At 43.8% G+C, this 18730-nt stretch overlaps 1 protein-coding gene across 1 annotated transcript in view; it reads right to left on the bottom strand.

The window, feature by feature from the left end:
• LOC145406829 (multiple inositol polyphosphate phosphatase 1-like) overlaps nucleotides 1-18730 on the bottom strand; it is a 162858-nt gene that overhangs the window by 39968 nt on the left and 104160 nt on the right. Inside the window, exon 8 of the mRNA XM_080277929.1 lies at nucleotides 14256-14328. Within this exon, the coding sequence (XP_080134055.1) occupies nucleotides 14256-14328 (73 nt within the window). The remainder of the gene's footprint in view (nucleotides 1-14255; nucleotides 14329-18730) is intronic.

Raw genomic sequence — 18730 nt, 5'->3', positions numbered from 1 at the left:
GCCCGATCTACTTTGTTTGATATTAAGAGATCCCGCGACAAACTCATGCAGTACAAGGCTGACTTCTCGTCAAAAAGCAAACGCAATGTGGAGAGGAAGATGATGTTTACTCCCAAGTATGCTGAAGTCGACCGCTCCATGTTCATTTGGTATCGACAACAACGTGCTGCTGGTGTGTGGCACAGAGCTGAAGGCTGCTGCTGAGAAGTTCGCAAGGCTTCACGACGCCCTAGACTTCAAGGCATCCAAGGGTTGGCTCTTCACGTTCAAGTTACGACATGGCCTTACCAACCGTAAGTCTCATGGCGAAGCTTTGGACGCTAACATGGATGGAGTAGAGGAGTTTCAGCACAAGGTGAAGTGCTTGATCGACAGTGAGGGCCTCACTCTCGGTCATGTCTACAACGCTGACGAAACTGGTTTACTCTATCGCTCTTTGCCTACGAACACTCTAGCCGAGGAGACGGAGAAGCATGTACAGTACCCTCGCGTCCAGCACGCGTTAGTCCAGCACGCGTTAGTCCAGCACGATTCGAGTCCAGCACGGTGAGCAATTAATTAGTATTATTTAATACGATTTAATTATTGCAACACGAGTGTGTTAGCACAACACGCACAGAGCTCCGAGAAGTGGGCCAAATCCGCAGAGTTCACTCTAGCACGATCACCCCCAGTCCAACACGGCCATACTGGACATTCCCATGATGATGATAGCCAATGAAAAACTTCTGATCAAGTAGCCTTCCCCACCCGCTATCGTGACGTGATCGTGATGCCGCCCAATTAAAAACGCTTCTGGTGTCACGTGATGTTTTGTCTACATTTCTCCCGCCACAGAGCCACTCAGTCGTATAATTGCATTGGAAGGTGCTTTTTTCTTGCTGCATTTTCTGCCCTTGTTACTGCATTTTACCCTGCTCACGATGCCTAGGAAGCCTTCTGAGAACCCCAAGAAGCATCGGCACCTCCCTCAGGCCACCAAGCTAGAAAGCATCGAGAGGAAGAAGAAAGGGGAAAGGAAAGTTGACATTGCCAAGGCCTACGACATGAATGAAGCCAATGTGATCATAATAAAAAACTTAAGACAAGATCCTGGCAGCCAAAGGCTATCACACGGCACTTCATACCAGGTTTGCCGAGGATACGATGGTAAATTGGAACGGTAACGTGGTAAAATTGCCGACAATACCACGGGCATTTGGAATTCATCTGGATGGATTCCTGCCAAGCATACGATGGGGAAAACAGTGTGACCAAAACCCAAGCGACTCGACAGAGAATGTATCGTACTACAGCATTGAACATTTAGCCTGACACTGAATACATATTAATATTTTAGAATAAATATCAATCGTTTTGAAACCCTTCTCATCGGCGTGTGTACCAGTTTATAAACAAAGTTGCTTCTCCTTATTCTCTACCGAGTCAGCGACAGCGATCACTTTCCACAGTCATGAGACGGGGCTCTGGCAACAGTGTGAGAAGCATGCACTTTGCCGAGGATTACAGGGCTAGGACAGGCAGAAGCAGGACCTCCATGGCTGTGGACGAAGACAGTGATTCTGAGTGTGATTTCGAAGGATTTATGAGGGAGGTTTTATTTCGAAGGATTTATGAGGGAGGTTGAGGAGGAGCAACAGCCATTACCCGCTAGTGACGCCAGCAGCCATCCTCCGGGGACCCAGTAGGACTAACTACAGCCTTGGATACCACCTTCCATTCCCAGCAAGCCCACCAACACTATCCTAAAAGGTTAGTTATCATTCATAGCACAGTACCATTTATTATAATTACAATAGTACCAATATATGTATAGGTATATGGTAGGTATTTAGGGTGACTTTTCCGAGGGTTGCCAACATAATTCATTTTTCCCCATAAGCTCTATTGTTAGTCCAACACGTTTTTGGTCCAAGATGTGACCCATGCATGACAATATTACCTTGCTGGACGCGAGGGTACTGTACCTGGCCACAAGCTCTGCAAGCAACGGATATCTGCTTTGTGTTGTGCCAATGCTAACGGCATGCACCAGCTTAAGCCCGTTATTGTTGGCCGTGCAAAGCAGTCTCGGTGTCTTCGTGGGGTGATGGATGTCCTTCCTGTCGTTTGGTACCATTCCTTGAAGGCATGGTTCACAGCCCACATCTTCAAAGACTGGTTCCACCGCCATTTCGTCAAGGAGGTCATCCATTACCAGATGGAGAAACTGGGAATCCCACACGACCAGGTAAAGGCCCTCCTTCTCCTTGACAATGCACCTGTTCACCCATGCAACAAGGACTTGGTGGCTGAGAATGGGCGCATTAGGTGCATGTTTCTGCCACCTAATACGACTGCTCTCATTCAACCAATGGACAAAGGAGTGATCATGGCAACGAAGAGGCTGTACCGAAGGAAGTTCCTGGATGAGGTGATGGTTGTTCTCGAGGACGAGGACGAGCGCAGGGCGGGACGGGACAAGTGAGGCCAGCGGACTTTGGAAAACCTTCGCCGCTACAACATCAAGTCTGCCATCTACAACTGGGCTAGTGCATGGAAGGAAGTCCCTGTCAAGACTCTAGAAAATGGTTGGTCTCTTCTGCTTCTCGGAACGGATGTGGAGCACGATTTCTTAGGTTTTGACGTGGATGACTTCCGTGCACGTCTACATGCGCACGGGGATGATGTTGATGTGGACGAAATGAAAGAGTGGTTGGATGACTACGAGGGCGATCCTGGGTATCAGACCATGTCTGATATCGAGATTGCATCTTCAGTTGCAGGTGTCAATACCCAGCTTGAAGATTCCGACGAGGATGGTGACGATGATGCGGACTCCTCTCAGCGTAACACTACTTCAACCATCCCCAAGCTGAGCGCACTCCGGGAACACGTAGAGCTTGTTCTCGACTACCTGGAACACCCGGACTGCGATAGGGAGATGGGGCCCTTAGGACTTGTGGAGGAAGTGCGCGCTTTCAGGCAGCGTGCATCATTAATCGTCAAAATCGTCGTTCCTTGCGTCAATCAACCATTGACAACTTTTTCAGATCCGTGACCCCCACTGTGCCCAGCCCTGGCTCCACTCCATTGCCTCCCCAAGACAGGCCCTCATCCTCCGAGCCACAGCCCAGCACATCAGGCACGGTGTGGTCACCGCTGGATGTGAGTTTGCGCCTGTCTTCAGAGTCGTCTGCAGTGGGTACTCCATCACCATGACCCAGCGACACACCCCTAGGTCACCTGCATCAGTTACTCTCAGACTCTGACAGTGATTAAACAGCAAGAACTTCTCCACTAGACCACACGGGAATTTACAGTGTTGTGCAGTGAAAAAAAACAGTGCATAGTGTTAAGAAATTAGAATTCTGAGTGCAAAGACTAAAGTGCAGAGTGCAACACTGATTTTATAGACTTTCAATGTAGTGCAAATAAACTAGAGAGTGTATGTTTAGATAATTGATTTATGAGTACAAAAGACTTTAAGTGAAGAGTGCAACACTTATTTCATTAAGGTACAATGGAGTGCAAGTAAGACTAGAGTGTGCAGTGTTAAGAAAATGGAATTCTGAGTGCAAATGACTAAGTTCAGTGCAAGACTTCATGAATAGAGTACTGCAGGTGCTTCAGGAACTCCTTTTTACTGTCAGAGTCTGACAGGAGGCAGGTTATTCATCGAAATGGCCAGGGACTTGCTGTAAGTACCCAGAATGTTTCATATTGTACTGTATTTTCCATACTTACCTCTAACACCTCATTTCACTCTTTTATGTCCCTTATTGGTGTGAATAGGGTCTTAGTGCTATGCATGTGCAGTAGGGAGATGTTTTTCTGAGTTAGGCTAGGTTAGGGTCCATAACTACCAGTCCAGGAGCCAGGGACTTGTTGTAAGTACCCAGAATGTTTAATATTGTATAAACTCACCTCTTAAAACCTTATTTTATGGTTCTTTTGCATTTATTTCAGTCTTTTATGTCCCTTATTGGTGTGATTTGGGTCTTAAATAGGTGCTATGCATGTCCAGAGGGAGTTGTATAGGTGTTTTTCTGAGTTAGGGTCCATAAATACAAGTCCAGGAGGTTGGGACCCACTATCCGGACAGGACCACTTTCTGGACATGCCTTTGGCTCTATTACATCATATAGAGGAGGGATTACTGTATTCAGTTTCTACAGATGGTGCTGTCTTTTTGCCATGACAGCATAATACACATTTGCAGCATGACATCCACAGTGCCAGGTGTCATACTTGGCCAAATAATTGCAAATGCAGATGATAGAGGGGAGCAAGGGCTTCAGGCCCTTGGATGGCAGAAGGGTTCTAAATTTGACCTCTCATCCATGGTCCAGTGCTGCACGTGGCTCCTCCGGTTCATGAGATTTTGCAAGATGACATGCATGGTTGATAAGATACGCTACTCAGATGATGTGGCTTCTGATGACACTGCTTGTAGGTGGGAGCTTTACAATAGCACATGCAGACTCGGTGGACACTTCCAATCTCGGCTGATGGAAGGTAGTGGCTGCTGGTGTTGACCAGACACCAATCCATACATGAACCAGGAACTGTTTAGCCAGAGCAATATCATGCTCAGACAAGGTATCTGTCTCAGCAAAGTTGGTTTGGTATTGAATTGGATCACAGGCTAATGCTCCATGTGAGGTACCAACTATGCTCATACAGTCATTGCCTTTGAGGACGTGAGCTTTGATCACCACCTTGGCTGGTCAAGCACCCAGTTTGGAGACAGCTTGATGTAGTGGCAACATGCGGCATTTCTCACCAGTTCCATACTGTTGCCAGATTTCCTTCAACCCCTGTGTTTGAAAATATGGTATGTAGTGAAGCAGGGCAAATATGTCAGTGTCATTTGACACTACCACAACCTCTGCAAAATTCTTCATATGAACAGCCCAGTTGACATGCACCACGAGTCTGGCATCTGCCTCCTCAATCCAGGTCAATAACTCCGGGATTTCACCAACAGCAGTGATGGCTCAAAGCACCTCGCAATCACTCACCAGAGCACTTGTAATGATGGCAGGCTAACCTCTGTTTTCAGGCTTGTATATCATTTCTCAGACTAGCAGCCGGAGATTCCGCTCATTCTCGTCAGTGGCCCAGAACTTGTCGAGTTGCCGAGGAATGGGTGTTCTGTTCATTCCAATTATGTCAATGCTTGAAGTTGACCTACCGCATCTCAAGCGTTCTCCTTTCTTCACTGACATTTCAACATAACTGTCATGGATGAAATGGATGAATTCTGCCTGGTGGCATATTCATTCTGATGATGAAATTATAGTTTTGACTACCTCACGATGCGTTTCCAAGTCTGGTAATGGCATTGCCTGCATCTTTGACATGAAGTCAACAATGACATGAGTACAAAGATTTTCATGTGGGTTCCACTGGTCCAGATAAAGTCCAGGCTCGATCTTATGTACCAGCATGGATTTGCCCACATGAGTTGGAAGGTCTCCATCAAACAATGGAGATGACATGAGCAGTTTATGAGAAAGAATCTCATTGAGAGGCATTCACCGGTCTTTTGCGATTTCCATATTCCTCTGGGCTTCGGCAACGTCTTTAGCAGATACCTTATTTGCCACTGTAATGTCCTCTGCCTTGTTTGCAGTCTGTGGCTGATCAGAGATGCATGGCAGCTTTTGCTCTGATATTATAGCTTTGTCTATGAGCCTCTCCTTCCGGTAGTCTTTGTTCACTTGCTCATCATTTTCCAAGCACTTGAGCAGGCATTTGGAGATCATATGGTTGACCACTTGCTCGGTAAGAATGTTGTGCAGAGGTACACGAACTGTGACAATGACATCACATGGGTTATGTCAATCTTAGACACATTCATGAAGTTCTGCAATGAGACTTGCTGAGGGCATGCTAAATGTGGCATTCCTTGTGATGCATGGTGGTGTTGGTTGTGAGGAGACTAAGAAGATTTGCTGTGAGACCAATTTCATGGATGAGGAGTTCAAATTCTGCCACAGCAGCAGCATTGTGAGTAGCACCCACCACATAGTGACCACCAGGACCCTTGGAGACATGTTGAATAGTCTGCTCCACTTTCATGTCTCAGTCAACAACACAAAAGTACCCTGGGCAATCTCGTACAACCCACTGGTCCAAAGTGACTTGGCGGTATAGTCCAGGATGAGTGAACTCCAATGTCTTGATCTGTTCAAGGTACAAGCAGCAGCAATGACAGCTTTTACAGAGTCATCCACTGTTTCTCTAAGCCGGTCTGCGATTCCAGTATAAACACCATCCTGCTTATGTTTTGTAGCTTTATACAGTCAAATTCTGTAAAAATTGGCATAGAATCCTCAACAGTGGCTGCCAGTAGATTCCAGTTGCCTTCCATGTCTGAAACCACAGCATTCTTGACAACAGCAACCATCCGCAACCAAACTCCAATTACCTGACAAACTTCAGACTTTTCCTCACACTCCTTTTCAGATTCAAGAAAGTCTTTCCACAGTACGTCTATCTGCTCAGTCAAGGAACTGAACTTCTCTGGGTAACGCTTGTTGGCAGCTGGTGTATTTGACAGAGTCTTCACCTCTTCCAGAACTGGGTATGCAGCTTGTTCTTTGTGTTGCTAGAAGATCCACCATTACAACGACCTGATCAGATCCTCTGCGATCAACATACCAGTGATGGCCAGGATGTAATGCTCTCCATTCAAAGCTGATTCCAGCACTCCTGGTCAGAACACCCCACACTTGACCAGTGCATCATCAATGCCATAACCTCAAAAGCAGTTTGTCCTGGCACCTCAGTAGGACACGAGTCCAATGGAAAAGGCCATACCAATGAAGAAATTTCTGAACCGCTCTGTCTCTGAAAGGCAAATGTCTGAGGATATGATGAGTACTACTTCATCACACCATACTGCCACTAATTGTTGGTTCAGTTGTTTCTGCGCACTCTGAAAGTTTGTTAGTGCATGCTTGACTGTGGCACATCCAGTGATAGATTGTGGTATAACAGGAAGGAATCCAACATGATGGCAAGCTGGTGACAGGGAGAGCTGGAGCTCCCGTTTCACCAGCCCTCAGGACTTGATCCTGACCATCTCCCTTTTCTGAACATTTTCAGTGCATTCATTTACACAGAGAGTAGGCCAGCATGCTCTCATGATACCTCTACCTTCAACTGTCTACACCACACTACATGCGCATAACATATCACACCTTCTATTCACATCTTTAGTAATGGCCGCTGCAATCTCACAATCAAATGAGGTGGTATCTCGGATTGCCACCACCGGCAGGGTAGGGCTGGAGGCACAGGGTCCTCCCGGTCGCTATCAAGCGACTGTGCCAGCAGCGACTGTTGCTATTTCCGGGAATGCTCGTCGGCGAAGAGGTGACGGTGTGGCCTTATTCTTTACCAACATCCGCGGCCTTACCACAAATTTAAACTCAGTTCATTTTTTCCTTCAGTCCATATCCCCTTTGGCCCTTTTCCTCACAGAACCACAGATCTCACCCTCTACCGATATATCTCCATTTTGTTTTCCCGGTTACCATCTCCTTACAAACTTTCGAAACAAGGGCGGCACCTGTTGTTATATCAAATCCCAATATGCAGTTGATACTATTTTAAACTTCACTTCATCCAGTTTTGATTACTCATTATGTAAATTAAATTGCCAAAACATTACCAAATATATCTGTGTAGTTTATCGTTCCCCCAATGCTTCTTCGGAACCCAGTGTATTTGATTCCATATCCACTCAGTTGAGTAACCTTGACCTTGCCCTTGGCAATGAAATTACCATTTTGGGTGATTTTAACATACACAATGTTGAATGGTTATTGCATTCTGCCTGGACTGACGACGCTGGTCTAGAATGCGAGCTATTTGCGGAATCGTTTAATCTCATCCAGTTGGTAAAGCAACCAACCAGAATACCTGATAATCCTGACCATAATGCCCATCTCTTGGATTTATTCTTGACAAATAATCCAGATCAATACAGGATAGAGGTACTGTCACCACTTGGATCCTCTGACCACAATCTCATCAAAGCCTCATTAGTTAACCCTCCTACACCTCCCCATTCCAAACCTGTCAGGGTGATCCGATGGCACTTTGACAGGGCAGACTGGGATGGATTTAGAAATTATCTTGCTGATGTTCCATGGCAGTCTTTCTTCTCTAGTGATCCCAATTCTACCCAGTCCCACATTTGTGACTTAATACTAGCTGGTATGGATTTATTCATACCAAGTCAACAATTCACTAAAAGATCAAACTCTCCAAAATGGTTTGATGGCAATTGTGCCAGAGCAACAGCCCAAAAGTCATTAGCATATAACTCTTACTTAAAATCAAAAACACCTGAATCACTCTCCCAATTTAAAATTGCTAGAAATCATGCAAAAGCTGCATTAAATCTATCTAAATCAAACTTTCTTCAAAAGCAAGCATCAAAACTACTTAACAACCCTAATGACAATAGAATATTCTGGTCAACTCTTAATTCTTTCATTAATAACTTTAACAAGTCATCTTCCATTCCCCCACTAAAATCTTCAGATGGCAATATTACAAATGACCCACGTGGGAAAGCAGATATCTTTGCTAGTACCTTTGCAAGAAACTCTACCATAGATGATACCAGCCAGAATGTCTCAGTACTGGAACTTGATTTTCCCGAAATTGCCCCACTTAAAATACAGACAAGATACGTAAAATCCATCCTAGACAATTTACCTACCAACAAAGCTCCAGGTCCAGATGGAATTCCGCCAGTTGTTTTGAAAAAGTGTTCCCCTGAACTTGCCTCTGTCCTAGCTAAATTATTCAGACTATGCATATGTACTTCTTTATTCCCAAATTCATGGAAAGAAGCCTATATCCACCCAGTTCCGAAGAAAAGAAGTTCGTCTGACCCCTCCAATTACAGACCAATAGCTGTCACATCTTCTCTTTGTAAGGTATTTGAAACTTTAATTAATAAGCACATTGTTAAACATCGTGAATCCAACAACTTAATTAGTGATAGACAATATGGTTTTCGCCACAAAAGATCCACCATTGACATACTCAATCTCTTAACTCATACCATCCATCAATCAATTGATCTTTTTGGAGAAACTCATGCAGTAGCTCTTGATATCTCTAAAGCTTTCGACAGAGTATGGCACCGTTCCCTGCTGTCCAAACTCCCTTGCTATGGACTAACGTCTTTTGTTCCTTTGATTTCTTCTTATCTTAGTGACAGGAAAATAAGAGTAAAAGTAGATGATGTATATTCGAATTTCCACTCAATTAACGCCGTCGTGCCGCAGGGATCAGTTCTGGCGCCAACCCTATTTCTGGTTCATATTAATGATCTCTTATCTGTCACTCACAATCCCATTCACTCATATGCAGATGACTCAACACTACATAGTTCATTCACACTCAGACATCCATTTACAAAGTCTAATATCTCTACCTCTCAACTCAATACAGCCATCTCCATAAATGAAGATCTATCTACAATCAGTGAATGGGGACAAAACAACCTTGTCTCTTTTAATGCTAGTAAAACTAAATATATACAGTTTGCTAATAGACAGATATTGCCAGACTCGTACATTACCTTCAGTGCTACTAATATTCCCATCTCCAAAAGTATTGAAATTCTTGGTGTCTCACTTAACAGTGCCCTCAGCTGGACCTCTCATGTCAGATCACTTGCTAAAACCGCCTCAAAGAAACTTGGATTATTGTACGGAGTCCGTAACTTCTTCGCCGATGAGCAGTTAGCTATAATTTATAAGAGTCATGTGCGCTCTCAGCTTGAATATTGCTCACCCTTGTGGAATGGTTGTGGAGAGGTTGCATTAAGGCAACTAGACAAAATTCAGAATAAAGCTGTTAGAATCATTAACAACCCTGCCATTACATATAAACTACCTCCCCTGCAAGTAAGAAGGAATGTTGCCTCCCTTGCATTATTTTACAGATATTTTTTTGGCAAATGCTCAGACGAAGTTGCGTCCATGGTGCCACCTCTCCATGCCTTCCCTCGTGCTACACGGGCATCTGGTAGCGCTCATGACTGGAATGTCACTCAACCATATTGCAGAACTTCTGCCTATCAGAATTCTTTCATTCCCCGAACTGCATCTCTCTGGAACTCGCTTCCCCAGAGTTGTTTTCCTCCAAATTTCAACCTACAACTCTTCAAGTCTAATTGTTACAGATATTTTATGAACAGAGGACACCAGTAATCTGGTGTATGGATTTTTTTTTTTCTCCATTTGTTTTTCCTTCCTCCATTCTGTTATTTAAAAAAAAAAAAAAAAAAAAAAAAAAAAAAAAAAAAAATGCATCAGTGGCACCACAGATGATGAGACAAGTGTATGGACTGCAGCCCAAATCCGAGGCTCTCATACTGCACCCAGACATAATACGCTAATCAGGAACTCGCTATTCTCAGCTTTATTGCGAGCAGTCTTCGTATCAAGTAATGTAACCTCCTCATTTTCAGGATGAAGCATCATATCTGGTGGCAGGACAGGACAAATCGCTGCCTTGACATGAAGGGGTACTTTCTGACATGGCAAGTTGTTCTGGAGGATATGATCAGCACAGTTCATTCCTGTGGTAGAAACTGGAGGTTTGCACTATGTCTCACTGATGGTTGCATCCTCAAAAAGTACCAGGGCAGAATAGTGGGACCCTTCAGTGCCAAACAGTGATGACTGTCTGCATAATCTGGGCTTCCCACGCTTCCCACTGTGCAGTCAGATTTCGTGAAGGTACATGGGAAGGGTGTTTCTCCACCTTCAGATGACTTGATAGCATTCCTGCCAGAAGGCTGTGAGTAGAATTTACATGCTGGTAGCCAGAGCAGGCTCCAACTTTGCCGAGTGCAGTGATCAGTGATTTATTTCTATCTCTTCCATAAATTGCATGTCACATCATGTTAAGAGATGTTACATGCTTTCCACTGTGCAACATATAAACAGGCACTGGAGCAGACAGTGGAGCTGCATGCTTCTGTGGTCAATGATTTATGTTCGTTGTTCCTGTTCTGGCTGCTCTCCTGCAAACCTCCTCATCCTCGACAGCCTGAAGAAGGTCCTCCAGGTCCCTAGGCCTGGACTGAAAGAGCTTGTGTTTGGGAATCTTAAAGAGAGTGACAAAGAATGTATGGAGAGGAACTGGCATCAGAGTATTCTCTCATGATGCTTTCATATCTTAACTGTCACAGACACTGTCCTGTAGACCAAAGTCTACACCCATGAGTAGCTTTCTTACTGGAGTGTTGCCTCTTTTATTTGGTCATGATTTTTCAGTTTCACAGCCAGCTCAGCAGCAGTGACTAAGGACGAAACTACTAAACATGACTCATTCACTCGAGAATCTGGAGCAATTGTGACGGATTCTCTATAGTGGATGATGAGTAGCTGCTTCATAACACGATTTTGAAAAACACTTCTCAACTCTTCACCTTCATCCAAGAGGCTAGTAGTGAACTCTACCATATCACTCAAAGTACTGAACTCTTTCCTGATCAATAACTGATCAATAAATGGCAAGACACAAGAGAACAGGACATGTCTGATGTTAGCAATGACTGGTTTATCTGCTGAAGGATTTTTGGTGTCACATTTGTACATGTACAGTACAGTATGTGAATGTGTACATGTGGCGGCAGCCAGGGTGGAAATACAAAGCAGCAGCAATGACAGCTTTTACAGAGTCATCCACTGTTTCTCTAAGCCGGTCTGCGATTCCAGTATAAACACCATCCTGGTTATGTTTTGTAGCTTCAGTGAGTTTGGCAGAACTTTCATACTCAGAAGCTCTGTACTTCTCATAGGTTTTCTTGTTTGTCATCTGCCCAACAACACATGTTAATGTTTTGGGGTCCTTCTGAGTACTAGATGGCGTTCGAAAAGTGATGCTGCTCCGGGATGAGTGCTTTCCAGCGTCTAGCTAACTGGATGAGGTGCTGGTTTCACACAACATTGGCTTTTCATCCACTTCTTTACTTTTGGCTTTCACTGATTTGCATTTGTTGATACGTATATGATTCTTGTAACATCTGTTCGTATTGTGATACACAAATATCTTCTCATTCCCTTCATTATCATCTTCACAAGAAGTAATTCTGAGATGCTTGGCGACAATATCGTCACGGATTTCTGATGCCCATTTCACATTGTTATGCTTGGTTATTCCACTAGTCACTGGTGATTTGTCATCCTTCTGGCAAATGATGCATAATCTCAGATTGAACAATGAAGAGGATGATGTCATGTCAGTTGTCATCACGTTCTGTCTCTCCATGTCCCACACAGAAGAAACTGACATATCGCTCAAAGCACATGTGGACCCTCTGAACACCTCGCATTCATCACCACTGACAGACCAGTCAGACAAAATGTGACCTTGTGGTGCTGAGGTATTATTATGTAAATGATTAGTGGTCAGACACCAAAGATTACCAAAAAAAGGAGATCAAAATTAGTTCACAAAAGCTCTGATAGACAGCAATCCCCGCATGTAGTCATCATTGCTCTACTTTAAATCAGCTAGGCTAATATACGCAGTATGTATCAACCATAGGTGGATCCATAGGGTGCATCAGGGACATGCGCCCCTATATTTTGGCAGAATGACAATTTTAGAAATATCTCCGTAGACTGCAGGGAAACACACCTAGAGCACTCGCATTATAATTTTCAAAATTTACCTAGGGGAAGATCCCAGACCTGCCTACTCCCCCAATACAGGCTTTGGCGACGCACAAGGGCTTCGCCATCATTAGCTGTGCCCCCATATTGGAAATAATGGATCTGCCCCTGCCAGCTCCAGTCACTAGTAAAGTTCTGATACAAAGAGATTATTATTCCAAACCCCACTGTGGAGGCCATTTTGAATCTGAAGGTCAAGATGAGGTTGGCCCAGGAAAACAGGCCAGGTGACCGTAGAAGTGCAAGCTGGTGATCCTAACCCTATGGTCAGGATGAGGTCAAATAGAGAAAATAACTAAAGAAATGGATTTCCTGTCCCAGAAAACCTAGAAAAAGTGGTATAACACATGATTCTGGCCCAACTATTATTATGATTCAACCCCCCGCCAAAGGGTGAAATCCAAGATGGCAGCCATGGTGCAGTCACCTACCACCTGTGGTGCAAACACCTTGTTGGTTTTGCAAGACTGGAGGCCCATTAGACCAACCCAAGTGAAAAATTCTCTGGAGACTGAGTTACAAACGGGTCTCCAGTACAGGTCTAGGATTAGCTTCTGCCAGTGGCTGTGACAGTGGCATTTGGGCACCCTGCCAAGACAGCTACAGGAACACCCTCCAAACGTGCCTTGGTACTGAAATTGCCCCATCATTATACACCTACTGATAGGGCAGCCTCCTAGGGTGCTACTCTCAGACTCAGGTCCCTCTCTATTGGCAGGAAACAGCAGCCTGGGAACTGCAATGACCTGAATTCTCTGGCACAGATCCCAGTCCCATCCCATCCCAGCTACAAAAACTACACTGGTGGAGTCAGCACCATGCCTCCCCTCAGGTCTGCTATTAAGTAGCAGGGGCAATGTTTTCTGGCATCACGGCCATGCTGGTATCAACCCTTGTGATGTACTGGGGTACACTGTATGGTAAGTAAAGCACATGTAGAGTAGTGCACAAGATAGAGAAAGGGTTTAGGAGAGTATGCCGGCCTACTCTCTGAGTTAGTGTCATGCTGAAAAGGTCAGCAAAGAAGGATTATCAGAATACCCTGATGGCTAGTGAAACAGGAGCTTCAGCTCTTCCTATCACCAGCATTCCCATCCCCCTCAAGAGTACTGTCCTAATTGGCTGGTACTACAGTCTCCTCACTGTACCTACAGAATTCATTCATTCTTCCATCACCCAATTTTTACAGCCCCATCAGTAGTGTTGAAGCCTGAGCCAAGTATACTAACTCATTCATATCACAGCTTTAATTTTGGGGTTCGGTCTAAGTACCGCCAGATACTTCATCTATTAGTTCTCATAGGGTGATTATAACAACAGGACTGAACATTTCCATCACTATAATACCAAACAGTACTCTCTCTTGCTACTTTGCAACACACTTTACCTTACCCTGACCTCCACTCTATGTTTTCTTCTTGAGGTTACCGGTAAGTAATTAATCTGATAAAAACTGACACAGGTTGACAACAAGGCACAATAAATAACTACAGCTGCTGACAAAACACAATAAAATGACAGAGGTTGACAAAGAAGTATAATAATTCAGCCTACCTTCATGATGGTCTTGTCATGAGCAAAATAGAAGATACCCTGTGGTCTGGCTTCACTGGTGCTGACAGTTGACCTGGGAATATATATATGAGATGAGCACAACACATGTGACATCATGCTGGACAAAACAAGAAAGGCAAAATTAGACAAACAGAACATAGTGTAAGAGACAGAAGTAGAGGAGACTCTGAGAAAGTGAGAAGTATGTTTGGACAACAGCTGAGTAATATCCATTCCCATATTTCCTGTTCTGGAACACATGGGCTTAAGGGTAGGCTAGAAATCTATGTCCATGGTGACATTATACACAAGAGAAAACCTTAGGCAATATCTAGGATTCAATCCAGAGCATATATGTCATAGTCCTTTCCAACCTCAGAATACTATGACCAGACTACCAGGCATCTTTCTAAAATAATCTGGAGAAAATTCTGTCAGTTATCCTCATCATGGACTTTCCAGAAAGTACAATCAATACCAAATAAAATGTTGAATATCAGTGAATCAAATTATATATCAACCTCTCCACTATTATTATTTCCTCTACTGTATACTATACAGTGTTGTATCCTATCTACCTATCAGACAATTGAGGCACACACAATAATAAGAGCACAAGTGCCACCGCCCTCAAATCCAAGTTGCCAGTACTCCATTTTTTCTCAGGGTTTCCTCTATCCAGCAGTAGGTCGTATATGCCCTTCCGATTATTTTTCTTATGGTCTAGTAAGCCCTGAAACACCCGTGATTTTTCAGCTGTATACACCCTAATACAGCTCTGCCAGAACGCGCCGGAGTACGGGCACAAGCACCACTTTCCCTTTAAACTAGGAGTACTTTGGTGTGTGTGTGGGCGGCCGTGCTTCCTTCTCATTCTCACGTCTCTCCCACGCACCACGCTGGTGGATCTCAGCAGCCAATGAATATTCGCTTTGACTGAGCTAGCATTGTTATTGGGTGACTGATGCCACCATCCAGTAAAAACGCAATCAACACCAGTCTCTTCCCCCCGCCTTTTTTTAACAGAACACTTTGAATGCTTCATTATTTTTGTTGATTTTGCGAGTGTTTCCGTTGTGTTGTTGTACTGTGGTAGCCATGGGTGATGAGTGATAACAGTGAGCACCAGGAGGCTGTTGTTAGTGAAAATGAGTCTGGTGTTAGTAAGAATAGTGAGTGTATTGAGCTGGGACCTTCCCGTGGCCGTAAACGCAAACCAAAGCCAGACACGTGGAAAGCCGATGTGGTGAAAAAAATTCGTAATGAAGGTAAGGCTTACACCAGTCGTATGACTAAGAAACTGGTGGAAGCATGAAAGATAGGACCTCCATGTGCTGATGGTTATTTCAATAAAGTGGCTAGGAAGCGGAGAATAGTCAGCAGGGTTGGTGAGCACCGCATAAGTGTTACACTCCCCTTCCTTTGTCTGTCTGTCTGTCTCTCCTCACTCACCTGTCTGTATGTCTGTCTGTCTCTCCTCACTCACCTGTCTGTCTGTCTGTCTGTCTGTCTCTACTCACTCACCTGTCTCTGTCTGTCTGTCTCTGTCTCTCTCTCTCTCTCTCTCACTCATTCACTCACTCATTCACTCTCTCTCTCTCTCTCTCTCTCTCTCTCTTTTCCTTTTTTATGTATGCCTGCCACCCTATTATGCCTATTCTAATCTTTTTATTATTATGACATTGTGGTATTCTTCTGAGCATTGTTGAAAGATTTTTTTTTTGTTATTTACCATTATTATATGAATGATGATCATGTGTATGCTACTATTATGGCATTATTATAACATCTATTCTGATGTGTTGTAATGTCAATGGTTAGGAGATGGAAAAAAAATGATTTCAGCAGTAAAAGTGATATGATTTTGCAAAGTATCAGAGCCACATTACCTGACGTTTTATGCTGCAGCAAAGGCATAAAGCATAATAATTAAATAATTTTGGGATACGTATTAGAGGGATAAATTTTCTTTAAATTGGTGTAAAGTAGATTGAATTCGTATGGCTGCTTTGGAAGATCTTGCTGTTTCAAAACTTTAAATGAGTTTTTCTTGTTTTTTAAAAAATGGTGCTTGTGCCCTTACTACAGCGTGTGCCTCAATTTTTATGTTGTATAGTGAAGGCATCTTAGATCCAATGGGTTATGGAAAAAAAATAAAAAGGTTACCCACACTTTAAAGCCTGAGTGACATTGTGGTCTATTAATATCTTACGAAGACCCCCTTAAAACTCCCAATATGATACTATGCATTATGTTCATAAGTTTCTCTTACACTGCCAAACTGATGTTCTAGTTTGGCAAATATCTGGTGCCATAAACCCACACTTACCAACCAGCTCATCTAATCTACACAACAATTGCATGACCTTGGTTTCCTTCATACATATAATTTATGACATATATAAGAGAGAAGTGGAGGAGCAACAGGGTAAATATGATTTGGAGCAGATGTGGGAGGCGGATGGTGTGCGCAAGATATTCACAGAAAAAATATGTGCAACATGTGAGATGGTGTGTGGGGTGAAAAGAAGACAAAAGGGGGTGCAAGGGACAGCATGGTGGAATGAAAATGGAAAGGTGAGACAAGCTGTGGCACAGAAGAAGAAAGAATATAGTGAGTGGATAGGAAGTAGGGGCATGGAGGAAGTTGAGAGAGGGAAGAAAGAGTTATATGTGGAGAGGAAGACAGAAGTGAACAGATTAGTGAGTATAAGGAATTTGGAAAAAATCTGGGTGTAAAGTAGGGGAAATGTAAGAAAATGTTCCGGAAAAAGGCAAAGAAAGTAAGACGGGCAGGATGATAAAGAAGTTAGTCAGGGAGCGAAAGGTAAAAATGGTTGACTGCTACTGGAGAAAAGAGAAAGAGTGAGCAGATGGAGAGAACACTTTCAGGGACTGTTAAACACAGAGAATGAAAGTGATGCAAGGATAAGTGGCTAGGAATTGGCTGGGAGAAGATGGGAGGTGAGAAGGGAGGAAGAAATCAGTAGGATGGAAGTTGTGGAAGCAATGAAAAAAGTCAAAATGGGGAAAGCCCCAGGAATTCATGGAATGTGTGGTGAAATGCTGATGCATGGAGAAGAGATAGTAGTAGAATGGATATGGAAGATGTGCATATTGGCCTGGGAGGAAGGTAGAGTCTCGGAGGATTGGTAGCTGGGTATGATTATTCCCCTGTACAAAGGAGAAAGGGAAAAAGAAGTGTGTGGTAATCATAAGGGTATTCGTCTTCTAAGCATAACAGGAAAAGTGTATGGTAGGATACTTATCGACAGAGTTAAGGAAATAACAGAGGAATTAGTTGGTGAAAAACATGGAGGTTTTAGGAAGAGAAGAGGTTGCACAGATCAGATTTCATTCTTAGGTCTTTCATGGAAAAGGTTCTATAGAAGGGAAAGGAGTTGTATGTGGCCTTCATGGATTTGGCAAAAGCATATGACAGGGTGGAACGGCAAGAAATGAGGAAAATATTAAGAACATATGGAGTAAATGGGAAGTTGTTAAAGGGCGTGAAGAGTATGTATGAAGGGACTAAGGCTGCAATGCGAGTGGAGAGTGAATTGTGTGAATTTTTCTATTTGCATGTTGGATTGAAACAGGGATGTGTCATGTCTCCATGGTTGTTCAATCTGTATGTGGATAGGGTTATAAAGGAGATACAAGGTAGGGCAGTGGATGTTGGAGTGCTTTAATGAGAGAGGGCATCGTCTGGAAACTTCCTGTATTGTTGTTTGCAGATGATACTGTATTGTTAAGTGAAGGTGAAGGGGAACTGCAAGGCTTGGTGAATGAGATTGGAAGAGTGTGTAAGAAATGGAATCTAAAGGCAAATGTAGGGAGGAGTAAAGTTATGGTCTCCAAGACAAATGAAGTCACTGGATGTACAGTGAGGCTGGAGGATGAGGAAATGGAAAATGTAAGTGCATTTATGTACTGTACTTGGGCAGTGCAAATGGTGGCCACAAACAAATTGCCTCCATGTCACCCTGTCCTCCACCATTTCACTGCCCTGCTCCCAGCTGACACCCCCCTCTTTCATATACCCCTACACTTCATCCCTCCATCTCATCCTTGGCCTCCCCCTCCCTCTCCCCCTTTCCACCACACTCACATACACTCTCCTCCTCAGTCTCTCACTCTCCATCCTCTCCACATAGCCAAACCACCTCATTGTGTTTCTCCTAATGCTTTCTATCACATCCACATCCACACCACAATGCTCCTTCACTTCCTCACTTGTCAATCTGTCTTTCCATGTGGCCATCCCTTACGGGATTAAGGCATCTGGCAATAGACAGATAGACAGACTTGGGTAGTGTGATGAGTAAGGATGGAAGTTTGGAGGGAGAAGTGCTTGAAGGGGTACAACAAGGAAGAAAGGTTACTGGTTCTTTGAAAGCAATGATAAGAAACAGGTAAGTGAACACAGAAGTAAAAAAGTCGCTGCATGACAGTACTGTATTGTGATACCACCT

This window comes from Coenobita brevimanus, chromosome 71, assembly GCF_032717465.1.
Source record: "Coenobita brevimanus isolate Jiangsu-jjx chromosome 71, ASM3271746v2, whole genome shotgun sequence".
In the NCBI taxonomy this organism is placed as follows: Eukaryota; Metazoa; Arthropoda; class Malacostraca; order Decapoda; family Coenobitidae; genus Coenobita; species Coenobita brevimanus.
The sequence above is the reverse complement of the archived record's forward strand: the minus strand, read 5'-3'. Positions and strand labels throughout refer to the sequence as shown.